The sequence below is a fragment of the Nycticebus coucang genome, chromosome 5, assembly GCF_027406575.1.
Source record: "Nycticebus coucang isolate mNycCou1 chromosome 5, mNycCou1.pri, whole genome shotgun sequence".
NCBI lineage: Eukaryota > Metazoa > Chordata > Mammalia > Primates > Lorisidae > Nycticebus > Nycticebus coucang.
Genome location: NC_069784.1, coordinates 140059386 through 140086030, shown reverse-complemented (window position 1 = coordinate 140086030; position 26645 = coordinate 140059386). Strand labels below are relative to the sequence as shown.

The 26645-nt window shown below is 51.3% G+C and overlaps 1 protein-coding gene and 1 long non-coding RNA gene across 3 annotated transcripts; one reads left to right on the top strand and one right to left on the bottom strand.

Annotated features, from left to right (window-relative positions):
* CCR6 (C-C motif chemokine receptor 6) lies at positions 1-26244 on the bottom strand. Of its 2 annotated transcripts, XM_053591551.1 has the most exons (4): positions 26060-26244; positions 15609-15731; positions 2737-2846; positions 1-2643 (listed from the first exon to the last, which is right to left on the bottom strand). In XM_053591551.1, the coding sequence occupies exons 3-4, from the start codon at positions 2743-2745 to the stop codon at positions 1531-1533; spliced, it is 1122 nt and encodes a 373-aa protein (XP_053447526.1). In that variant the 5' UTR covers positions 2746-2846; positions 15609-15731; positions 26060-26244; the 3' UTR covers positions 1-1530. The 2 variants fall into 2 exon arrangements, with proteins under 2 accessions (XP_053447526.1, XP_053447527.1); XM_053591552.1 differs by lacking the exon at positions 15609-15731.
* LOC128586032 (uncharacterized) lies at positions 12997-15351 on the top strand. The gene is made up of 3 exons (XR_008380170.1): positions 12997-13101; positions 13390-13438; positions 15069-15351. It is a non-coding gene; the product is annotated as an uncharacterized LOC128586032 (long non-coding RNA).
* Positions 26245-26645: the final 401 nt, after the last annotated feature.

Sequence of the window (26645 nt, the reverse complement as noted above, 5' to 3'; positions counted from 1 at the left end):
TACAGAACACATTTTTTTATTTTGCAAATCCAAAACTATGCTTTAAAAACACAGACATTGAATGTAAGTCATCATTTTGTATTTTATAGAGAGATGCAGTTAAAGCTAAGAACAAAATAAAGTTTAAAATAACACATTTTTCAGGATTAAACATATTAGTATTTCTGATCATAATCAGTCTTTCTCTAACACATGCTTGTATTTTTGTACACAAGAATATTTATTTTGGGGGCTTACATTCACAGCAATATTTACACAGCACTTTATACACTTAGATGTATAAACATCCTATGAAGTTGAAGAGAGTTGTTAAAATCTGACTTCATCACAACTCAGATATTGGGTAAAAACACCTCAAAGTTGCTATCAAAAGCCTACATAATTCTGGCTGGGCATTCCCTGATTGGAAGCTCTTCAGAACCACAGCCCTTAGCTGTACACTGTCCTTCAACCACAGTGTGGAAATGGAACGAAAATTATCTCCACATTGTCTAAGTAAAGTTGCCTTCTTTTTAAAAATGTATTCTATTTATTTAAAAGACTAAAATATCTAACATCCTAAAGTACACAACACATTCCCATTTCTTTATGATTCATCATACAAATATCTCCTAAACCCCTTTTGTAAGCTGAGACTGTAGCATGCAGGGCACAGAACTACACAGGTCATTACAGACCCTGCCTTTGTAGAACTCACAGCCTAATAGACATTTATGGCGGGTTGCTAATTACAGGGGACAGTTCCCAGGGAAAGAAAAGCAAATGTACACCTTCCTGCTGGCCTGCTGCACCCTGAATGGCCTGACCCCTGGTGACAGTTGTCACTGGCACTTGTTCAGCCGCCATTCTTGTGTCCCTGAAGATTTTTCAGGTGTGAACACGTGAGCTTGCCTTTCTCCTGCCGTGTTTCCCAGCTTACGGTTGTGGTGGGTGTCGGAGGAAAATGAGAATAAACACTAGCCTATTCTACCACTGTTTAGCAACAGTAAACATTCTGATAGATAAAAGGTTTAAACATGTCTAACTTGAGCAATGCGAGGGCTTCTGTTTGCTTGTTCTGTTTTGTTTTTTCAGACCATGTTACCATTTTGTGCTAGAACCAGGAGAAATTGTGGCCTATGACTTCGGGGTGAATATGTCTGAAAACATTCACACATGTAAAGAATTTACTGGAATTCGGCAATTCCCAGAGACTGTGGCATGCCAGCCCTGTAATCTTCTCTGGAGCCATGAAGCATCCTTACGAAGCATTCTGGGAGACGCCGGACAGAACCCACACCCCACGCAGAGGTGTGCACAGCCCGTGAGCATGCTCAGGGCTGGTCCTGCAGGAAAACGGACCTGCTTAACTGGGTTTAATTTCCAGTTTTCCCATGCATATTTGGCCATGGCCATTTTTTCTTATTTCTTTCTTCTTCCTTCCTTCCTTTTCTTTCTTTTTTCTCTTTCTTTCTTTCCTTCTTCCTTCCTTCCTTTCTTTCGTAACATCTATTAGTATGTCTTCCAAAGGCTTTCGGGACACCTACCTTGCTACATGGTGAAGGAAGACGCATTGTCATTGTCCACGGTCTCACTGGTCTGCCGGGAGGGGAAGGTTTCTGAGTGCATCCTGGAGCAGGACAAGCCCTGAGACTTGTACTTTCTCCTCACACACCACAGGTCCTTCATTATCTTCAAAAAGTAGCTCCTAAACTTCTGGCCAATGAATGCGTAGAGCACAGGGTTGAGGCAGCAGTGCAGGAAAGCCAGGACCTCGGTGATGTTTTTGGTATAGCCAAGGAGCTTCTCCCCCGGGCAGGACCGGTTCATCCGGCCCATGTTTGCTGCTGTCACGAGAAGCACCATGTTATGAGGAATCTGACAAGCCAGAAACACCAGGACCACGGCCATGATCACACGGATGGCTTTGTGCCTTTTAGAGTTCTGAGCTTGCACTAAGGTTTTGATGATAAAGGTGTAACAAAATATCATGAACACCAAAGGGATAAAGAACCCAAACAGCAGCTCCAGTCCCAGCACCAGCAGCTTCCACTTGATGGGATCCGAGAGGGGGTGGTACTTGGGCTCACAGACGTCCCTGCCCTGCAGGCTGTACTTCTGATTGAAGGCGAGAGTGGAGCTGGAGATGAGGACTGAGAGCAGCCACACGACGAGGCAGATGGCTCTGCTGTGCGGCAGTGTCCGGGATCGGAGCCGGAAGGCCTTGGTGGCCTGCACGATAGCAATGTACCGGTCCAGGCTGACGCAGGCCAGCAGCAGCATACCGCAGTTGAAGTTGACAGCATAGATACCTTTCATCAGCTTGCACATCTCATTGCTGAAAATCCAGGACCCGGCAGAATGACTCACCACCCAGAAGGGGAGAGTGAAGACAAAGAGGATGTCTGCAATGGCCATGTTCAAGAGGTAGACGTCTGTCATAGACCTGGCCTTCTTATAGAAAGCAAAGGTGGTCACCACCAGGACATTGCCCACCAGCCCGAGGACACAGATCAAGGAGTAAGCAGCCGGCACGAAGAGCCTGGAGAACTCCCTGACCTCCTGCAGGGAGCACAGCAAGGCGTCCTCATCAAAGGAGTAATTGCTCTCCATTGACCCGTAGTAATCCACAAACTCGTAAGCGTTGCTGTCATTCTTTGGTGCCTGGAAAGTAAACAGAGTTAGCTGTCGTGCAATTTTTGAGTAGCCACAATGAATCAAAATTATGCTCTCCACAAAAATAAAATAAATTCTTACCTCCCTCATTGTGGTATTTGATCTGGACCAAAAAATGCAGAGCTGATATAGAAAACCAAATGTACAGTGTGGTCCCTCTGGCACCGGCAGAGATATGAGGAAAGGAGAATCTAAGGGGGAAAGAAAGCAAAATACTCCGAGTTAGGAGAGAGCCAGAGAGGAGTTAAATTCACCGTGCCCCGTCCCATGTGAACACACAGTGAGCTGCCGGCTACTTTGCGTAAAAACATGCATTTACAGCAGGAACCGGCCGCCTCTTTAGGGCCAGACAGTGGGTGCTTCAGGCTTTGTGGGCCGTTTGGCCTCTGTCACGAGTGCTCACACCTGCCCCCACAGACGGACGGATGGACGGGCCGGGCTGCAGGATGGAACTTACAGGTCCCTCATGCACAGCTAAATCATAAATGTGACTGCACAAAAATACTGTGCAAAATTCAGTGTAAATATATCCAAAAGGGCTAGTGAACAAAACATATAGAAGGGTAGAAGTACAGAAAACCAGGATTCATTGTCTGAGACTTGGAATCCTTCACAAGATGGCTCAGTGACTCCCACTCACGCGGGATGTGAGACTCTCTGGTAGAATTTCTTCAAGTTGGAACATGGAGGTCACTGGAGAGGCCTAAATGTGGCTCAGAAAGGGCAGCAGGCGGGACCTCCCAGTACCACTGCGCTTATCAAGCACTGATCTTCTGGGGCAGATGCCTCCTCATTGTCAGAAATCCGAGTGCCAGGAAGAGAGGTCAGGGCTGGTGTAGTCAGCAAGGGGCCCTGATCTGGGGTCTTGGAGAACATGGAGACTTTGGTGAAGGAATGACCCTTGGGGAGAGAGGCCCTGTGTGGCGTGGGCACCGCATGTTTGCTCAATACCTGTGCCGCAACCTTGCAGAGTCTGCCATGCTGGGAATGGGGGCAAAGCTGAGGCTGCTCAGGCTCTAGGGGCTCAGCAGGGCTGTGCGGAGGGCTGTGGGTGCAGGGCTGTGCACCCCACTGCTGGAGGCAAACTCAACATGGGAGAATGAAGGAGCTTTGCTCTTCTCAGTCTCCCTCTTGGTTTTGGCATCATTTATCCTCCTGCCCTGTTGACTCCCCGCCACCCTCCAGTCGGATCTGCAGCCCAACATTCCCTGGCATGAGATGTGCTTCCAGCCACTCCCCGTCTTCTCCCTCTGGACCTGACTCTGCCCCAGGGCTGGCAAGGTCATGAGAGGGAACAAGGGAAGTGCAGGCTCAGGAGCTGCGAGGAACTCCCCACAGTGTCCCTCACACTGCGCTGTGACCTTGCTCACAGGCAATATCGAAACCAAACTTTGGGGGAGGAAGTCAACATAACACGAATCGCCCTGAGTCACTTTCTGGACATACCCCTGTGTTTTGCTGCTTCCTCAGCCCCATTCGTGGAAGAAGGCGTGGGGTGCCTCTGCCTCTTGCCATTGTCCCCAGTGTACAGCTGAGTGCTTGGGAGCATGCAGAAGGAGCCTAATACAGAGCCCAGCGCTGCAACACATGTGAGGAGATGATCTCACCAATCAATCAAAACGGAACTTCAGGGCTTCAGCTTCCAGCCACAGTAGGTCAACAGGGACCCGACGTACATGCTGCGTTTAAGGGCTAGAAAAGGCTGCAAACCACAGCAGCTGTGCCAGACTCTGGGCACCGTCACTGCGGGATTGTGGCTGGCAAGGGGAGCACTGAGAGCTCTGCCAGTCAGCAGCAGGTACGAGGCCCAACGTGTGAAGTGAAACTGCCCTGATTGGTGTTACCCCCAGATTAGATGCAGCACGGAATTCAGCTGCAGTTCTACACTCCTAGCAACAAAGGCTGGGAATTAAAACTACGTGTGTGTGTGTGCACACAATATACGGAATGGTATCAAAAACATGAAATGAAATACATCTAACAAAATTTAAACAAGATTTACATGCTGAAAGCCACAAATCATTACTGAGGGAAATTAAGACCTAATTAAGGGGACAGTCTATCAAGTTCAGGGTGAAATCATTCATCCAAGCCGGCAGTGTGGCTTCCATGTGCACCAGCAACTGCCCTGCACATGTGCCTCAATATTGAGACACCTGTCCCCAGGTCCATCTATAGATGCAACCTAAACTAAGTCAAAATCATAGTGGGACTTTTTATAGAAACTGACAAGCTGATTCTAAAATTTATTAGAAATTCAAAGCGCTTCAAATACCCAAAACAATTTTGAAAAAGAGAACAAAATTGAAGGACTCCACCCAATCTCAAGAGTTTTGAGAAAGCTACAATAATCATGGCCATATGACCCTGGAAAAAGGACAGGACAGAATCCAGAAATGGGCCCACATATAAACAGCAGCTGATTTCTATGTAAGGCGTCTGGGCAATGCAACGGGGGAGAGAGGTCTTTTCAGTAAATGGTCATAGAACAACCAGTTGTTCATGTACAAAAACTTGACCCTTACTCCTTACCTTATACTATACGCAAAAGTTAACTCAAATGGATTGTAGGTCTAAATCTGAGAGCTAAAACGTAAAAAAAACTTGAAGGAAACATAGAAGAAAATCTCTATGACTGGGAATGTAGAGGGTCTCTCATATAATTGCAAAAAGCGTGAACTATAAAAATAAATTGAAAAGTTGTACTTGATCAGAATTAAAAACTGATCTTTAAAAAAATTTAAAAAAGAATAGAAAACTATATTTATAAACTTATATCTGATAATAGGTTCTAATCAGAATATACAAGGACTCTTACAGTTTACTATCAAAAAGATAAACAACGGGCATCATGATAAGAAACACGGGCATCATGTAAACAGGCAACTCACTGAAGAAAAGACGTGGATAGCAAAAGCACACACAGAAAAATGCTCAACGTCACTAATCATTAGAGAAATGCAAATTAAAACCGCACTGAGGTGCTATTTCACACCCACTAGAACAGCCACAATTGAAGGTAGACAGATGTGACGCAGTTGGAGCTGCCGTGCTTTGCTGGCAGGGATGCCAGAACACGCTGCCACTCGGAGCAGGGAGTGCGGCAGCCACACGCACGGGCACCAGATCCCCCACCCAGTGCACCTGCACTTACTCAGGAGAAATTAAGAGATTTGTATTTGGGTGTTCACAGTAGTTTTATTCTTAATGGCCCCAAACTGGAAAAGGGTGAACAGATAAATGAACCACGGCATGTCTGTGTGATGGGACACGGGCCAGCACTGCAAAGGGATGAGTTAGTGCACGTTCCAACACGGGCAAAGCTCACAAACACGTCACTGGGTGACGAATGCAGACACAGAGCCCATGTCCCATATTTTTCCATTTGGATGAAATTCTGGAAAAGAACAAACAACGGTGGGATCGTCATGGGTTGGGGATGCTGAGAGGGGCAGCTGAGAGGTCAGCGGAAGCCATCACTAGGGAGAGGGGGCACCAGGTGGAGACAGCAGGAGCCAGAGTCTGAGGGATGGCCTGGCACGCTGTACCGTGGAGTCAAGGCTCAGCCGGGCCCCAGATAAGGAAAGTGGGTTTCCAAATGCGCTATGACACATAATATTTTCTGAACTCAAATTGAATTCAATTCAGCGAGCGTTTATGAACTTTCTACTGAGGGCAGGTGTGGGGGTACAAGCCTGAATCAGACAGACTCTCGCTCTAAGAAGGTGCCAAAGAAATTATTACAAAACAGTGCGGTGCTAGCAAGGGCCCCAGCCCCTCGGGAGGCTGAACAGGAGGACCCAGGAGTCTGAGGCTGCTGTGAGCGAGGTCGACGCCACAGCACTCCAGCCTGGGCAACACAGCAAGACTCTTTCAACAAGAAGAAAAAGAAAAGAAAGTGAGGACATCGGCCTGAATTATGTCCTATTCACGAGACAGTACTTTAATTCCCTTTAATTTACTCGTATTTGTGTAGAATGGAAGATAAGTCGCAACAAACCAAAATTCACAAATTCCTTACGTATTAGGATGGTGTTAGGAATCGGTTAGGTATAGACATGTACAAGTCAGGGTGCTGACAGGTTCATGCCCTGAAGTTCAGAGTCAGGATGTTCAGCAAGAGGATCATTGTTGGGTTTACTGGCATGCCAGTGGCTCCCAGTGATTAGAAATGACTCAGCCTGCCAAGACCACTATTCTCACTTCAAAATTTGTGTGAATTGTTTTGAGGAAATTGTGCTGGTGACAGACTGGCACGCGTCCCACCACAGGTGAAGATCCTTTATGCAGCTGCCGCATTGCCTCAAATCTCCTACGCCAAATATCAGCTCTGTTAGGAAACAAGCTGTGGATTTACTGTTATGGAAATTGTGGCGGGAAAGACACTAGTAAGCTTTTAAATGGATATTTCTGTATCTTCTTTAAGGCACTGAGAACAAACGCTCTGTAATATGTCAGGAGGATGTGAGAGAAGGAGGGAGCACTTAACTTTATTGTTCAGTTCTAGGTGACCCAGCAGTTCCTTGCCAGTGAGGGTCACCTGCACACGCGCCTCACTCCGTCTGTGACAGTGAGGGTCACCTGCACACGTGCCTCGCTCCATTTGTGACAGTGAGGGTCACCTGCACAGGCGCCTCGCTCCGTCTGTGACAGTGAGGGTCACCTGCACAGGCGCCTTGCTCCGTCTGTGACAGTGAGGGTCACCTGCACACGCGCCTCACTCTGTCTGTGACAAGGAGGTCACCTGCACACGCGCCTCGCTCTATCTGTGTCAGTGAGGGTCACCTGCACACACGCCTCACTCCATCTGTGACAGTGAGGGTCACCTGCACATGTGCCTCGCTCCGTCTGTGACAGCGAGGGTCACCTGAACACGCGCCTGGCTCCGTCTGTGACAGTGAGGGTCACCTGCACACACGCCTCGCTCCGTCTGTGACAGTGAGGGTCACCTGCACATGCGCCTCACTCTGTGACAGTGAGGGTCACCTGCACATGCGCCTCGCTCTGTCTGTGACAGTGAGGGTCACCTGCACACGCGCCTCGCTCTGTGACAGTGAGGGTCACCTGCACATGTGCCTCGCTCCATCTGTGACAGTGAGGGTCACCTGCACACGCGCCTCGCTCTGTGACAGTGAGGGTCACCTGCACACGCCCCTCACTCTGTGACAGTGAGGGTCACCTGCACACGCGCCTCACTCCATCTGTGACAGTGAGGGTCACCTGCACACGCGCCTCGCTCTGTCTGTGACAGTGAGGGTCACCTGCACACGCGCCTCACTCTGTGACAGTGAGGGTCACCTGCACATGTGCCTCGCTCCATCTGTGACAGTGAGGGTCACCTGCACACGCGCCTCGCTCTGTGACAGTGAGGGTCACCTGCACACGCCCCTCACTCTGTGACAGTGAGGGTCACCTGCACACGCGCCTCACTCCATCTGTGACAGTGAGGGTCACCTGCACACGCGCCTCGCTCTTTCTGTGACAGTGAGGGTCACCTGCACACGCGCCTCGCTCTGTCTGTGACAGTGAGGGTCACCTGCACACGCCCCTCACTCTGTGACAGTGAGGGTCACCTGCACACGCGCCTTGCTCCGTCTGTGACAGTGAGGGTCACCTGCACACATGCCTCGCTCTGTGACAGTGAGGGTCACCTGCACACACGCCTCGCTCCATCTGTGACAGTGAGGGTCACCTGCACACGCGCCTCGCTCCATCTGTGACAGTGAGGGTCACCTGCACAGGAGCCTTGCTCTGTCTGTGACAGTGAGGGTCACCTGCACACACCCCTCACTCTGTGACAGTGAGGGTCACCTGCACACGCGCCTCGCTCGGTGACAGTGAGGGTCATCTGCACTCGCCCCTCACTCTGTGACAGTGAGGGTCACCTGCACACGCGCCTCACTCTGTCTGTGACAGTGAGGGTCACATGTACACACCCCTCACTCTGTTATAGTGAGGGTCACCTGCACACGCGCCTCGCTCCGTCTGTGACAGTGAGGGTCACATGCACACATCCCTCACTCTGTGACAGTGCGGGTCACCTGCACATGTGCCTCGCTCCGTCTGTGATAGTGAGGGTCACCTGCACACGCGCCTCGCTCCGTCTGTGACAGTGAGGTCATCTGCACACGCGCCTCGCTCCGTCTGTGACAGTGAGGTCACCTGCACACGCGCCTCGCTCCGTCTGTGACAGTGAGGTTCACCTGCACACACCCCTCACTCTGTTTCTCTGAGAGGCTCATCCCTTCCTCTCTCTCCATATTTTGTTGTCATCACCCCTCCTGGGTGTTTTTGAAATTGTTAAGTCATGTGTAAACTATATTTAGCTCATCTGGTCCTTAAAATAAAATTTGCTTATCTTTGGAATTTAAATGCAAGTATTTCCCAAACAAGTGGGTATAGAAACATTTCTATAAAACTAATCAGTAACAAGAAACTCTGTAGGGACAAACTGTCCCCCACTGAGCTTTGGAGGAGATTTTCGGGTCCCCCAAGGGGGAATCAGATGATGACACACGGTCCAAGCATCATTCTACAGTCTGGTTTGGCAGTTGGGAGGCGTCCCTCCCAGTACCCGGCTGCCTGGAGGACAGTGTGGGATTTTACTCTCAGTCCCTCACTGTTGTCACTGCCTGGATGTTACTCTCACAGCTGTAATCCTTTCAGGCCACCTGGGTACCCAGCCGGGCACACTGTGGTGTGACACCCAATGAGACTCCTGTAACCTGCTGTGTCCCTGAGGACCTCACACCACAAAGGCCGCCTCCTTGGCGAGGGCTTCATTGCATATCCTAAAAACTAACGAAAGCAGAACTTCCTGACTCCTGTTTTGCATCTCTGTACTCTTTTTAGAAAAACATTTCAAAAACATTCAGAGAATGTTGAAGTGAAGTGGTTCAACTCCAGGGAACGATGCCTGCGGGGCCCGGGAGCCCAGAGCTGGTGCAGGAGATTTCAAACCCCATTTTCAGAGAGAGAGGACAGGTGCCTCTGACTGGGCACAGCCTTCACCGTGAACATTGATGTGCTGAGGGTCACCAGCTGATCTCCAAGCTGGGGTGGCCATAGTCACCAGACCACTCACCCAGGAGGTACTGCAGACATTGCAAATCTGTGACTGAATCTGAAACTTGTAAGTAATCAAGATGAGGAAGCTCGACGGGGTGCAGCCACAACCAGCTGATTTGCCAGGGGTTTGGGGACTGCAAAGCCTCTCCCGACACCATGCAGGGCTGACTGAGCTGTGTGCTGCCCAAGTTCTCTGCGGGTGTCCAGGAGAGAGGAAACAAGTTCATCAGGCCTGAAGACATCGAAAAGCCTAAAAAGATAACGAAGATACTGGGTGAGGAAACTCTGGACAGAATCAACAGAGTGTCGAATTTACCACGGCAAAGTCCAGTAGTGAAAAAGGAAGACCCACCACTTGGACTTACAGAATCAGCTGCATGTATGTGGAACCAGCAGCAATAGCAGTTTGAAGAGTTTTATTTGCTGGGAAGTTCACTAGGAGACCAGTGAGTCAGACCCGTGAACACAGTCACACGTCTGTTTACCACCCGGCTCATATATGACCTCCAGACGTAAAGGCAGATACACACGTGCTCTGACAGTGGGGACAGATTAAAGGCAGACACACACATGCTCTGACACTGGGGACAGATTAAAGGCAGATACACACTTGCTCTTACAGTGGGGACAGATTAAAGGCAGATACACACATGCTCTGACACCAGGGACTGAGCTTATTGTCGGCAGAATCATGGCCCCAAAGACGCCCATGTCCTGATTGCTGAATCTGTGAACAGGTCACCTTAATGGCCAAAGGGGCATGCAGTTGTGAGTACTTAGAGGCCTTGAGCTGGGGTGAGGGTGCTAACTATCCAGGAAGGACCCCAGTAAGCACACAGTTCTCAGAAGTGGAGAACTCCTCCTCACCTAAGGCAGCAGCAGGAGGAGAGAGGTTCTGCAGGCGGGAGAGGCTGGAAGTATTACTGCTGGAGCTGAGGACAGAAGTGAGGGCCACATGCCCAGCAACAGGGGCTGCCCTGAGAAGCTGAGAGAAAGCCTCAGCCGGCAGCCAGCATGACAGGGTCACCCAGCCCCACAGCCTCCGAGAACTGGCTTCTGCTCCTGGCAGGATGAAGTGAGGAAACAGATCCTCCTTTAGAAACTCTGACCCCTGGTTCCAGGCCTGGTGAGCCCTGCATCAGACCACTGACCTGCAGGACTGTGAGGAAATGAATCTCTGTTGCTTTAGCTCCTGAAGCTACGGCAGCTGGTGAGGGCAGTAATGGGAAACGCACACAAGTGCCCAGCACATGCTGCCTGTTAAAACGCGTTTCTAAGAGGTGGGCTACATACCAAGACTGCAGGGCTCAGGGTGGGGGAGGTGACGGTGCCTCAGGTTTGCACAGCAACACTACACTAAGCTGGGGAAGGTGGGGAACGACCCCCAGACTCAGCTGAAGTGAACCGTCCCAGTGACGCAGGGCAGGAGCCCCACTTCACAGCTGGCGTGTTGAGCCTATGAGCAGAAAGACGTCCTCCATCACTGGTAAGGCCGTCCTCAGACACGGTCTGGGCTTGCCCCTCCCTGCACAAGAGGGAGGAGTGTGCCCATCAGTGGGGATTGTAAACAAATTTGACCTGACATGAAGGATGGTATTCAAACCGTCTAACAGTGGCCTGGGCGGCTTCAGGGTGGCTGGGTCCTTACTGAACAGGAGATAATCAGTTCTCCTGAGTCTGGATAACTGGGACAGCCCTGGGGGAAGGAAAGAGCTAACAGCAGAGGGGACACTGGGACGGGTTCACCAGGCCAGGTGAACACGCTCTCCGTGTTTACTGGTGAAGAGAGACAGGGGAGTCCCTATCTTAAAAGTGCTCCTCGGCAGACTCCAGCTGTGTATCTAGGCTGTTTACTGCACATAGATGCGGTCACGGCAGCACAGTCCCCTGGTGGGGACACAGGGGTCTCCCTCCATGGGCTGACTGTGTACCAATAGCAGCCTTTGGGGACAAGGTTTCCCATACACTACGCACAATGCTCTACACATATTAACCTGTAACCAAACGTGACTTTGTAAGCTGTGTCTGCTGGCTTGGGGACCTCCAGGACAGGGGTGCATCCCTGTGTCTAGTGAAGTCTGACTTCGAGTGAGATGGAGCGATCAGGCACTGTCTCCTGTGACAATTCCACTCCTCATATCCTTGCCATCTCCGTGTTTTTCTCATGCATAATTAAGGTTGGAGGTCAAGCGTCTAACAACTAGATGGTTAGCACAGACCAGCATTTAAAAGTGAGTTCCCAGAAATACTCTGGGTAGAGGCGGAGAGGCAGACAGAGGGGAAGCAGGGCGAGGCATCGCTCTTGGTCCGGCAGGCTGCTAGCCACACCTCTTGTGCGTTCCTGTGGCAGCTCATTTATCAGATAATAATCCATCATTTCCCAAACCCACCTGCCCCCACAGAACCTTTCAGGTCTGTGTTCTCTGGACAACACTCTGAGTAATGCTGACCTACAGGACCATTCACTCCTTCCTCTGGAGACAGCTCTTAAGGGCCAGTCCTGGTCCAGGCAACACAACACGGCAAGATGAGGAACAGACACGGCTGGCCACAGCTGCCCACGCCCCTGTCCAGGGCTGACGTGACCTGACAGGTGTGTGTGGCGAGAGTGTCACCAAGGCAAGATGCACAGTGCTCCCCATGCCAGCCTCACACTGGACACGCGTCCAGTCTCGGGAAACTGCAGGAAACACATGCAGGCTTCACACTGACCCTGGTCAAGTCCCTTTGCGTTGTGGACATACTGCAGTCTTGGGAATCAACTTTTATTAAAGATCAGTCTCTGCATGGCTTTTCTTCCTTTTTTAGACGTGCACACTGATAGCCTCGCCTCTCACATGACTGTTGCATTTAGGGCCTGAAATCATATAAATATTCTACTCTTTGAAATGACACGCAGATGTACCAGACCCCTCGGAGATCAGATGTGCATGTAGTAAGTGGTCCCTTAGCTGCTGCCTTCAATTGTAACACTTTAAAGATTTTGTTCCCACACACGAAAAGAAAACATTGCTTTAAAAAAACCCTTCATTCTGGAGCAACATTTTTGATATAGTATTTTAAATATTAACAAATTTTTATTGCAGTGAAGTCATATGGCTTCCTGTTAGGTAGAGCATGCGAAAGAAAGTGTCTCAGAAAGTAACAGCTAATTAATTCACTCAAAAATGAAAAGGCACTTAATAACACCTTCCGCTAAAACGCGGAACCCACCCGAGAAGCCACAGGAAGGGGGCAGGGCTGCCCTCATCAGTGTCCCTCCTTACACAACCCCCACAGGCCACAGGCCGCAGGCCCCTGCTTCAGACAAAACCATTTCTCTGAACATGGAGGCTTTGGGCTCCTCTGGTCACATGCAGGTGACCCCAGGACAGGTGGGTAAGTGCATCCTAAACCCTCAGGGAAACCAGTCACTGGCTGGCTCTGTGTGGGGACCAGGGTGGTAGCAGGGAGTGGCCGAAAAGAGGGCAGAACGGCACTGGACACTGTCCTCCATCTGCCTGGGCAGCCTCCACCCAAGAAAACTGAATCTGGGGAAAATGTTAGTAACGATGGTTATAAAATATTTTTGGTAAGGAAAACTGTTAAATTTTTAATTCATAAACATTTAATATTTAGTTTAACAATGTGTTAAATTAAGTCTAAAGATTTTAAATTTGTTTTCAGAAATAATGATGGCTTTGCCAGAGGAGGAGCAAAAACTAAAGAAGAATGTGTAAGCGTGTGTGTGCCTGTGTGTATGAGCACGTGTGCGCGGACGCGTGTCCGTGTGTGCCTGTGTGTATGAGCACGTGTGCGCGGACGCGTGTCCGTGTGTGCCTGTGTGTATGAGCACGTGTGCGCGGACGCGTGTCCGTGTGTGCCTGTGTGTATGAGCACGTGTGCGCGGACGCGTGTCCGTGTGTGCCTGTGTGTATGAGCACGTGTGCGCGGACGCGTGTCCGTGTGTGCCTGTGTGTATGAGCACGTGTGCGCGGACGCGTGTCCGTGTGTGCCTGTGTGTATGAGCACGTGTGCGCGGACGCGTGTCCGTGTGTGCCTGTGTGTATGAGCACGTGTGCGCGGACACGTGTCTGTGTGTGCCTGTGTGTATGAGCACGTGTGCATGGACACGTGTCCATGTGTGTGCAGTATATGTGTGTGCATGTGTGTGTCTGCGTGTTTAATGAGGTTAGCCTCATTATGTGTATGTGTGTGCATGTGTGTGCAGGCATATGCCTGTGTGGGTATGTATTTGGTTGTGTGCATATGTGTCTGTATGTGGGTGTGTGTATAGGTGTGTATATGTGCACATGTGTGTATGGGAGTGTGTATGGGTGTGCATATGCATGTGAGCAGGTATATTCCTGTGTGGGTATGTATCTGGTTGTGTATGTCTGTGTGTGGGTGTGTGTATGGGTATGTATATATGCACGTGTATATGGGAGTGTATATGGGGGGCGCTTGTAGGTATGGGTGTGATATGCATGTGAGCAGGTATATGCCTGTGTGCATATGTATCTGGGTGTGTGTGTCTGTGTATGGGTGTGTATGTGTACACACATGTGTATTTGTGTGTATGTGGGTGTGCATATGTGTGTGTGCAGGTATATGCCTGTGTGCATGTGTATGGGGGGGTTTCTGTGTGCACGCATGTGTGCACAGCTCTAAATTACATTCTGGCTTCATGCTGGGCAATATGGTCATGGCTTTGCAACTGTTATCCCTTTCCACAAGATGAACGCCTTTCAGGCAGACCTTGCCCCTGTTGTAAGGGTGGGAACTGCAGCCTGGCTAGGACTGCGAGAAGGGCCTGGGCTGCCGCTGCCCCTTGTGCCCATTCTAGCTCACTTTGTCCACAGCGGAGGACCTCATTGCAGTGCAGCAGAATTCCCAGGGGAGCTCAAGTGATGCATTTGCTTAGAAACATTCTATTGATATCAGAATTTCACACACGACATGGTAGATATTCAGCAAATGTATTTTGTCAGAGCTCATTTGAATCGGGGGCATGATGTTTTTTAAACGTTTTTAGGTTATCATCAGTGGAGCTGAAACTCCAGCCCAGCTTCCTCTACTTTGAATAGGGCATTTAAGTAGGAAGCCAGGAGGGTTTTTCCCAGTGATTCATTTATTGAGTTTTTGTGGGTGGTTCTTTTGTTTCTTTTGCTTCTTTGGAAGTTTACCTTTATGATTTCTGTGGCATTTGCAGAATTGCATCTGAGGCATTCCAGCAGTGTTTTAATGGAGGCCTCATGCGCCTGCTTTCTTTGCAGTCTAATCTATCATCTGCTGCTACTTGGACTTTGGAGAAAATGCACAGCTGACCCCTTCTATCACCATCGTGTATTCTTTTCCATCCTAAGATACTGGCTCATGGTCCCTGTGGCACCTTCAGCCACCACCAGAGCGTGACCCATGCGGCACTGTGCCTCCAAGAACGTCTCTTCAGCAGTTCCCCTCACACGCCCTCCCACTCAATCTCAGGCCCTCCCAGATGCCCACTCATTACCTTGCATTCCATAAATCATTTACTGCCTCCAAAATATTTCTTAGGTGAATTTCTAACTTTTCAAAACATTTTTATGTACTTGGTTAAATAAAGAACTTTGTTTCTTTCCAGACTGATGCCCCAGGGTATTTTTTCTGTATAAGGAAGACACAGCCCTCACCCACACTCTAGCGCAGGATTATGAGAATAAATCACTTGTAGACTTAGAGGAAAAGCGCATTTCTCGAAAAGGCAGTCGTCCTACTAAAACCACAGGGCAATGCCGTTAGGAAAGGAAGACTGTTGTGTTAAATGTAAATGAGGTCAATTGTGCCAGCATTCTGGAAGATCACCCAGTAAGTCAGTTCCATGTCTGATGAGCCTGTCTTAGAATAGGGGCCTGGGGCCTGCTCACCTCGGTCAGCACCAGCACTGCGATCCACGTGGACTGTCCAGCACACCCCTCTCAGTGGTTCGCCTAGCCCCGCAGCGCCAACCTGACGACCATTCTGCCAACAGATGCAACTTCTAAGGGACACTAAGAAAAAAGCAAGATGCTAGAACCGGCCCAAAGCAAGTTGTGACTTACCACTTCCTACCGAGAAGTAAAACTATTTGCCCAAATGCAGATGGTTAACCACGTCTGTCCTACAGCTTATTGGGTAATCCGATGGTCCCAGGGAACCAAAGTCACACTAGAGGCAGAGTAGCTGTCGCTGCTCCTCAGAGGACAGAGCCTTTGGGGTGTCTTCAGGTCACTCTCTGCCCTCACGCCCCTTCACTGGGTTGTCCCTGGGAGCAAGGCTGGCTGCAAGCTGGCTGGGAAGATTCAGAAACATTTGAACAAAGCTATGGGAGGTAATAGGCAGGCCCTGGTCCACCCTGAGAGCCTGAGCTGCAGAAGCGTTGACTGAGCCTGTCCAGGCCACAGTTTCCTCCTCTGGAACAAGGACCACGATAGCTGTGACCTCAGAGTGCCCAAGAAATACCGAGGCCTGTCCAGAGGAAGAAGCCAGACCACTGCCTGGAGGACGGTCACACTCACTGCCTCTGAGCTATTATCGCTGGATAGTCTGGGTTCAGCCACAGGGTCTCTGAGGAGCAGGGCCCCTGCCCCTGCCCTGACAGGACCCTCGTGGTGCCTGCCCTATCCTTAGATGCACCAAGCAGAGCAGCTGACAGGGATACACTGAAGAATTTATTTTGAGGTGTAGGTGAATTAAGAGAATAGAGAATAAAGGAATCCTAGAATCACAAAGGGGGTCACGCCTGGGTTGCTGGGAACAGGTCTCAGGGATGCTGAAAGGCTGCAGCCCAGGGACTCGATCGCCACATGCAGCAAGCTGGTGGTCACCTCCTCACCCAGACACATGTCATGGCTGCCCAGCACCCACCACACCACGCAGGTGTCTCTCCTTCCCATGGGACTCTGAGCACGGCCAGTCCCCAGGACTGGGCAAGCACCAGGAAAGCCACATATGTCCATCAGCCTCCCTGGAGACTGGCTGACCACACAGGACCCCCTGGTCATCTCCCTGTGGTTGGCCAGCTCCCCCTCCAAGGACCTGCCATAATTCTGTTCACTTCCTGCAAAAGAAAGGAAGTTCAGTTCCCTACAAAAGAAAAGCTCTTTCAATTGATGTTGAGATCTTTGCAGACCTTGAGGTCCCAGGTCCTCCCATGGCAGTGTCCCTCTCCCTCCCTGTGCTGTCTTATGGGGCAGCAACCTCTCCTGACCCAGTCCTGACAGAGGAGGCGTCCCCATCACCCTCGGAAAGGACCTTCCCAAGTGGCCCCTGGTGCTTCCTGACTGAAAGCTCTAGCTCTTGGGTGGGGAGTGAAGTGAGCCCCTCCACTCTGCCCTTCCCTGTCCACTGTCCACCTCCTGCTCCCCCCACCGCTTCCTCTCTGCACACCACTCCAGGGCTGCCCACAGGGTCCTGAGCCCCTGAAGAGGAGGAGCAGTCCCCCAAGGACCCCATATTTCTTCCATGTTTATTTCCAAGTAATATCCAAATTCTATGTCAGACCCATTTTGTTCATCTCTCTCTAGAGAATGTCCCAGTCTTATTTCAGCCTCTTGTTTATCTTCCTCAAATTTAAAATTATGCTGCACATTTGCATAGAACTTGAGGGACACGAAAAGCAAGAAAGGCTGCATGCAGCCGTGCATGCTTCCTCGAGCCACTGCCCAGGGTGAAAGCTGGACAGTACCTGTGACATGTTCATGCAGACACAGGCAGAGCCAGCTGACAACAACTGCCTGAGGACTTTTGTTGAGGAATGGCAGGGAACAGTCTGCCCGTGGCTGTTTGTGACATGCTGAGGACAGTACACCTGGCTCAGAGTTTACTGGTGAACTTTCCTTTCCAATCACCAGTTTGATTTTCCACTGAGGGGAAAGGCAAGTCCAACCACAGAGGACTCTTAGCAGGAAAGGGCCATGTAGCAGGGGACACAAATGCTTCCCCTAACAGGGAAGAAGAGGAAAATTACATACTTATGTATATTGGTGGTAAGAATAAACAAATTTTAAAATCTCAGACAGCAGTTACATAAACAAATAGCATTCCTGCCAAATTGACTTCCCCCTAGTTTATATTGAGAGTTCCTTGAAGGATAACTAAGGATTTGATATTTCTTCAACTTTGCAGAGAATGCCACCCAGGTGATTGGTATCTACTGACCAGGGTACAGCCACCATGCTGGTCTTTAATGCAGCTGCATGCAATATTAGGAAGAAACTCAAGCCTTGTTTTGGGTGGGTGGTGGACGGAATTGGGGAGAGCTGGCCTGAAGCTCGCTGACCACGTTGTCCCTGCACCTGAGATTTTTCCTTCTCATGATAGTCCCAAGATTGTACTTCAATTCCTCTGCTCCCCAAAAGGGCATACTGCTCTGGGTATTACAAGTAAAGTCTAATTCTTCTCTTTGTAATTCTGAATTTGCCTTAGAGCAGGTGTCCTCAAACTTTTTAACAGGGGACCAACTCACTGTCCCTCAGACCATTGGAGGGCCAGACTATAGTTAAAAAACAAAACAAAAACTATGAGCAAATTCCTACGCAAACTGCACATATCTTATTTTGAAGCAAAAAAAAAAAAAAAACGGGAACAAATACAATTCACACCGCTTCATGTGGCCCGCGGGCCGCAGTTTGAGGACGCCTGCCTTAGAGACTTGCTTGAGGAATAGAATAGAACTGAGCAATCACCTGCGGATTCTGAGGCTGATCAGAAGGAGGCTTGCAGCTTGCCCAGGGCCTGTGGGTCCATGAAGTGGTCCCACCTCAGTCATGAGTCAAGAAGCCCAAGCCACAGGGAGAAGCCACCCGTGCACATCCTGGTTGATAACTGCCAATGGCCGGCTTCCGGCCACGTGAGGAGTAGCCAGCCCCGTCAAGCCTTCTGATGACTTGCCCCAGAGAGGACAAGCATGCATTTATGGGCAATATTACAAGCTGTGCTGACACCTCTGACTTTGATATTTACCAAGATTTCAAGGTGTACATCCTTCATGTCATTGCCTGGGAGTGACCCTGCTACTCTGAGCCCTAAGCTATCTGGCCTAAGAATTGTCCTCCAGACTGTCAGGAGAACACCAGCCTAACTTGCCTGCTACTGATTACTTTTGCAGATATTTGCTACGTACAGCACATGGTAGACAGACGTACTTAAAAGCCTGCCTTTAAGGAATTTTCGGAGTTGGAAAGTTGAGGAATAGCCCATGATAAAACAAGCAACACATAGGAAACAGCAGGCCTGCCTGGGCCTCGCCGCCAGGGCACCAAGTGAGAATCCCAGGGAGGGAGAGGGTGGACGCCGCCAGGGGACCAAGTGAGAATCCCAGGGAGGGAGAGGGTGGACGCCGCCAGGAGACCATGTGAGAATCCCAGGGAGGGAGAGGGTGGACGCCGCCAGGGGACCATGTGAGAATCCCAGGGAGGGAGAGGGTGGACGCCGCCAGGGGACCAAGTGAGAATCCCAGGGAGGGAGAGGGTGGACGCCGCCAGGGGACCATGTGAGAATCCCAGGGAGGGAGAGGGTGGACGCCGCCAGGGGACCAAGTGAGAATCCCAGGGAGGGAGAGGGTGGACGCCGCCAGGGGACCATGTGAGAATCCCAGGGAGGGAGAGGGTGGACGCCGCCAGGGGACCAAGTGAGAATCCCAGGGAGGGAGAGGGTGGACGCCGCCAGGGGACCAAGTGAGAATCCCAGGGAGGGAGAGGGTGGACGCCGCCAGGGGACCAAGTGAGAATCCCAGGGAGGGAGAGGGTGGACGCCGCCAGGGGACCATGTGAGAATCCCAGGGAGGGAGAGGGTGGACGCCGCCAGGGGACCAAGTGAGAATCCCAGGGAGGGAGAGGGTGGACGCCGCCAGGGGACCATGTGAGAATCCCAGGGAGGGAGAGGGTGGACGCCGCCAGGGGACCAAGTGAGAATCCCAGGGAGGGAGAGGGTGGACACCGCCAGGGGACCACGTGAGAATCCCAGGGAGGGAGAGGGTGGACGCCGCCAGGGGACCACGTGAGAATCCCAGGGAGGGAGAGGGTGGACGCCGCCAGGGGACCAAGTGAGAATCCCAGGGAGGGAGAGGGTGGACGCCGCCAGGGGACCACGTGAGAATCCCCAGGGAGGGAGAGGGTGGACACCGCCAGGGGACCAAGTGAGAATCCCAGGGAGGGAGAGGGTGGACACCGCCAGGAGACCATGTGAGAATCCTGGGGGTGGGGGCGGTGGGGGGGTGGACACCGCCAGGAGACCACGTGAGAATCCTGGGGGAGGGGGCGGGGGGGTGGACACCGCCAGGAGACCACGTGAGAATCCCAGGGAGGGGGTTGCTGCCAGGTGCAAGCTGGAGGAAGGTAGGGCACAGCTCAGCCAGGAAGGATGGGGCCAATCAGGCTAGGAGAAGAGGGAGGAAGAGGGGAGAAGGCATCTGGGGACACAGAGCAGGAGCAAAGTGGGGCAGGGGACAGCAGGAGAGTTGAGGGCAGGCAGCAGGACAGGAGGACAGGCTGGGACCAGGCAAGGACACAGATGCCTGTGAGCTCTGGAGTGAGGGGCAGATTTACGAAAGGGACAGAGACACGGTTGTCCATGAGCCCTGGAGTGAGGGGCAGAGTTACTAGAGAGACAGCAAGGCCAGCAGGAAGCCAGCATGTCCTCCAGGAACAGCCCTGCCCAAGGTCACAGGTGGGGAAGGGCCTGGTCCTCAGCACTAACCAAGGACATGCAGGCTCTAGATAGGGCCGCGTCATCTTGATCAGCCCAGCTGACAGACGAGAAAACCGAAACTCAGAGAAACAAAGCCGCTCCCTCACATTCTCACACCCGGCGACACACAGCCAAGGCCCAAAGCCCCTTCTTCTGACCCCATAGCCCATGCGTTTCTGGGGTAACCGTGGAAGACAGTGTGAAAATTAGTAAGGAAGGAGAGGACGGGGCCTTAGGGTGGTGCCAGATTTTCTGTCTGGACAGAACTGGGAACAGCAGGGCTGAGAACACATTTCTAAGAGGCAACTTAATTTTACAGGGAAGAAAAGTTACAAACTGGTCTAAGGGGGAAAGAGATCAGGGGCCACAGACTGTGAGGACATCGGGTCATGTGGCTGAGGTTCTTGATATGACCTCAAATCCACCTCAGCCACAGTTTGTGGCAGTTGTGATCTTATCCACAAAATGAGAGTGGAATTTGGGAATGATGGACAGAAGGTTGGACACATAGCACGTCTCACATGGTGTTGGGGGTGCAGCAGACTCGCGGTGTGGCTATGGGGATCCTAAGGAGAAGCAGAAATCGTTCCACACAGAGGCGGGAATCGAGCTCAGAGGTGAGGGTGGAGCCCTGGAGGCCGGGCCTATGCTTAGGAGGGGAGGAGAGACATGTAAGGCGCAGCAGAAGAACCGGTCACTCAAACACCCACGCAAGATGTTAGGAAAGGCCAGGGAGAATGTGGGGGCTGAAAACTGACCCATGTGTCCAACCACGAGTGTTCATGATGCTCTCTGGGGATCGCCATTCGGTGTGAACGTCTGAGTGGCAGCTGCACTGCAGGCAGCTGAAGAGAGAAGACTGAGGGGAAAAGGACCAGAGGCTCAAAGGAAGAGAACGGAGTCGTGAAGGGCGGGAGGCACTGTGCTTTTACGTCCTTCATGCTGAGTCACAGCCTGACCTGCTGCTGGCCTCGGTGTGAGGTGGTCAGGGACACAGAGACTCAGGTGGGCAGAGTTGCAGAGACCAGGCGGGCAGAGACCAGACAGGTAGAGAGCCAGCTGCTCTCCTGGGCAGCCTCCACCCCATGTGCCCCAAGCTTGGTTTCCCAGCAGGGTTTTGTATGTCCAAGCTCAGCTCCATCCCTGAAGTCCACAGACTCGGTGGTGGACAGCCCCCCATGCACAGCCCTCACCCAGGTGGGGACCTGGACCCCGTGATGTCAAGACAGAACCATCCCCTTGCCCTCTCCCTGTCAGGTGCCAGGAGCTGGCGACCACCTCCCAGTCTTTCACAGACTTCCTGGGGTGACGTTCAGACTAAATCCAGGCCAGCGCTGGGCACTGGGAAGTCTCAGCTCAGCCTGCGGCAGCCCTGGGCTCCTCAGTGGTTAGGGTGCCCGGGAGCTTCTGAGATCAGGGTACCGAGGGAGAGAAGCCACAACATGCGAGAAAGGGGCCGCAGGTGCCCACGGGGCCTGTGGGAAGAGTGGCTTCATTCCTATATGCCAAGGGACATATGGGCAGAGACAGGCGGTGGGTGGTACTGGCTTCTGCTGTGGGGTCACCAGCTTCCGGGTGTGGATGAGGCACTCGGACCGTGGCTCTGGGGGTTGATACAAGAGACTATGGTGGGGAGGTGGGGTCTGCCACCTCCCAGGGTGCCAAGCTCAAAAGGTTACTTTGATTTAAAAACTAAAGGGCAGGACATAGTGGAAGGAGAGAAGCCCTGGGAACGCTGACAGCAGCCGGGGGAGCTTCAGGAGGACTTGGAGGGAGGGAAGCAACTCCCACAATTAGACTTGGCCTCCAGAATGTTCTCAGGGACACGGGTGGGACCCCGGTCTTCCCCCTTCCTGATACCTTCTGGCAGCAGGACCCCAGCTCCTCAGAACAGAGACTGAGTGTTGCCCCTGCACCCCTGAGGCACCTGCAGCTTTGAAGAAGAATGGCTTTTCTCCACAGTACCAGGGGCTGGGGGTTGGGGGAGGCTTTCCAAAATTATGAGCTGGCTGCATGAAAATAGCAGCCCCTTTGAAGTTCCAAATTTAAGCGTCCAGCTCTGACCCCAACATCCTAGATGCAGCCTTATCCTTACCAAAATGTACAATGAAAAGTTAGAAACCACGATGAGATCCCGCCAGGACACAGCCTGGGATGAAGAATATTAAAATGGTGATGGTGACTATGTAGGAGCTAGAAATGTAAGAAATGTTATTTTATTTTGAGAGAGAGTCTCAATCTGTCACCCTGGGTAGAGTGCCGTGGCATCACAGCTCACAGCAACCTCAACTGCTGGGCTTAAGTGATTCTCTTACCTCAGCCTCCCAAGTAGCTGGGACCACAGGCACCCACCATAATGCCTGGCTATTTTTATTTTTATTTTATTTATTTATTTATTTTGCAGTTTTTGGCCAGGGCTGGGTTTGAACCCGCCACCTCTGGCATATGGGGCCGGTGCCCTACTTCTTTGAGCCACAGGCACCGCCCCTGGCTATTTTTACAGATGAGGTCTCGCTCTAGCTCAGGCTGGTCTTAAACTCATGAGCTCAAGCAAACCACCTGTCTCTGCCTCCCAGAGGGTGAGGATTACAGATATGAGCCACCGTGCCCAGCCTTTTATTTCTGTGTATTTAATAATGAGATGAGTTGGTTGTATAATGAAACAGAATTTCTAAGAACAGGGAAAGGACTCATCACAGCACTCTTCCTTGTGCTCACTGGAGAAATAGCACCTTCTAGATCATTCCTGAGCATTCCTATTATGAATTTCTTTCTTTGTCAGTTTCCAGAACAATGGACATGCTATCCTGCTTTGAGTTAGATGTAGAAAACGGCAAAAACAGACTCTAAGGTGTTAGACAAGAGGCCCTGCTTAGACACCAGAAGCATGGAGTGGGGGTGGCCTAATGAGACCCTCATGGTTAATGAAACAGACCCAGCAGCTCCATAACCAGCTTCCCAAGGGATCTGTGTTCCTCAGACTTACTTAAAAATCCCCCAGAACCACTGCCCACGGGCTCAGCTCATGGCATGTGGGCGGCAGAGAGGCCCCTCACCTGAAGCAGGCAGCGACTCTGACAGCAGCTGACCTCAGAGGGGACCTGAGGAGAGGACCCCACAGCCCCCGGGCACCAGCCACCGCCAGCTGCCCTCCTGGAGGAGAGGGGACTCACAAGTACGTTTACCTGTTCTGCAGAAGTGGGAAAGACTTGTCGTGACAAAAAGACCAAAGAGGGAAGGCTTACTTCATCACATGTCCACTTGACCACACACATATGACATGATTTTTAGATTTACTAAAATGTCTCTTTATCTACCAGAAAAGAAATCTGAAAGGCTCACATGGTCTCCATGTTGGGAAACTTCAGTTGAGTGACTTGGATGTTAGACCATCCTGAGTAAACCTAGTCGGAAGCCCCTCCTCACCTCTGTGACCGCGTCCTGGCCTCAGTGACCCACATTCAGGACCAACCTGTCCACCGGATCCCCCAGGAACAGCTATGCTGACTTACAAAAGCTGCTACAGAAATGAATAAGGGTGGCGTGTGCCACCAGAGGTGGTACAGCCCCTGGCTGGTGTTCTGGTGTGACAGAGGAAGTGGCTATCCCGGTGCAGGTAAGAAGGGGGCTTTGCTCATCTCCAGGCCAGGTTAAAATTTAAACAATCCTACTCCCTGCCTCAGAGGTGAACCCATCCCTTAGGGTTGAGGTTTTCTATACCTGAAGGTTGGAGCTGCCAGGGGACTATGCTTACAATCCCACCCCATGGTGCAAACACAGGTGCTGACTGAGCGTGCCTGGGGTGGCCCGAGACCCTGCCGTGCCCGACCTCTCTCAGGGACAGCTGCTGCCCAGGAGACACGCTGGGCAGGGAGGAGGCAGAAGGCCTCAGAAGTGCACGTGGTTTGTACTCTGAGCCTCCATCTCCACCAGCCCGTAGGATTTCAGAGGAGATAGGATGATATATGATGCTGAACTCCCTGGGGGCTAGGAGGAAAGGGAAGAAGCTACCAGAGAGCCCTCCCCCTAAGACCCAGGTCACCCTGCACCCCACGTGGCTCTCTCTGAACCCTGACAATGCCCAGGGGCTGAGGGTGCTATGCTCAGCAACATCCAGTTAAACATGTTCCAAATTAACTTTCAACATCAGGGGGACCCAGCAAATGAAAAATCTTGTTAATCCAGCAGTGAGGCTCCCAGCTGTCTCCCAGTAAAGCGAGTACTATCCAGCCTTGCCTGGCTGCCTCCCACAGGGGTGGGCATGCGCTTCTCTGCAGCAATGCACCGAATTCCACACCAAGATCTCACAAACACTCGGGACTACAGTGTCTGCTTCCACGTCCAGTGGCCCCACGAAGTCCACTGAGTTGTCCTGTGTTTTGGGGTTTTCACCCCTCCTTTTGACAGCAGCCCACCACCTGCCTTGTCACCTCCACTGCATAGGACCCTGGGAGCTTCCACCCAGGCCTGATCATTCTCTTCTAACAGGCTCTGGGCTGGAAAACCAAAACAGCCCAGCTCATCAGACCCGCGCCTAAAATAGGAGCCGGTGCATCTGAACATGCACCTGAGGGTCTCCCCTGGGAGAGGAACACACGAGGTCAGGGCACAAGCCTCGTGGTATCTATTTTGGCTCAGAGTCTCTCCAAGTGCATTTCCTCTTTCTCAGGGTGAGTGATATTATTAGACAAGCGGCCCCCAGGTAAGCGAGGCTGAGACGCTCCCAGATGTTTAATAAGACAAGACACAAGGCAAGATTAACGCTGTGTCTCCAACATCGACTCAGAGTGGAGTGAAGATTCTTAAATGACAGAAACACATTAGCCCACAACTCAGTGACACTGGCCACCGCCTGTCACTTTCACTTGTTGGAAGATGATGCTATCGCAAGAGCCAGTTCCCAGCGTTGAGGCCTCAAGAGCTCTCTCGAAGCATCACGGAAATGTGTCCAGGACACACGTTCCCAGGGTGCTCGCAGACCCCCACTGCCCTGCCGCCCCTCGTCAGCCCCGTGGCCCTCTCCTCCCTCCCCCCATCCTCCTCACCCACCTCCCTTGCTCCTCTGCACCAGTCCCCGTGAAATCAGCCCTCACCGAGCCTCACTCATGTCAAGCACACCCAGCTCCTGGGTGTGCAGAGTGACATGAAGGAGACGTCTCCAGTCTGGCCTTGTCGGACCTGCCTTCTTCCTGATGGGGACAGCTCACTCTTCCAGGGGGGCTACACTTTATGAGATTCCTTACAAATGTCCCTAGAGTTCTTTCCCAAGTGCTGGTCAAGAGTGACTTGAAGATCAGGTTTAAGGTTTGTGAGAAAGAGCAGCGATTGTGGAGCCAGAAAAGCTGGACTCAGATCCCTGGACATCCCAAGCCCTGGTCCTTCAGAGCAGCAGCCACTACCTCCCAGGCTGCTGTCAGAGTCACCTAACATGACAGGTGCAAGGTTTCCCACATAGTGCACGGCACATAATCGACTCAACAGAAATCAGACGATCTCTTCTGTCTTTCCATGGCATGACTTAAATCAGGGTTCATCAGTGAACCTGACAACATAAACTTAAGCAATATTCTTATATCATCAAAGCACAAAACAGTTATTAAGACAAGAGAAATACAATATTTTCTAAAATCCAAGATAAATCAAAACTTACCAGTATAAGAAAGACCTTTTTGTTCCACAGACCAGCAGCCACAGTTTTTCTCTTAAACTTCAGACGTCTCTTGTCTGCAGGTCTCCCCTCCAGCGCTCGCTCAGGCCTTTTCTTACTGATTAGGACACACAGACCTGCCCTTCTGACACCCACTGCTCAGCCCCCCAGGCAGCCCTCTCTTGGAGGTGAGGCAGCCCTCACCCACACGCTGGGCGGTGTGGGGAACTGCCTCACCACAAGTTCTATTCCTCCGACACACACTTCACATCATCGAAAGGTAACAAATAAGGTGGAGGAAGGAAGGCAGGCTTATGTAACTAGGTCACTTGCTACTTGATAATTTCAATTTTAGATGTAAATTTTTTTGTTTCAGAATTATTGGTCTGTGGACTATTTCTTGATTCTTCTTGGAAATTACAAAATAATTAGAATGATTATAAAGTTCTCTGAAAAGCCCCACAGTTTTTTTTTTCCTTAAAGACTAAAAAACCTAAAAAATAAAAACCTGAAAATACTATGTGACTTCAGTTTTATGGATAAAGGTAAAATGAATATGGAATCAGCACCTCACAAATGCCCCATGTAA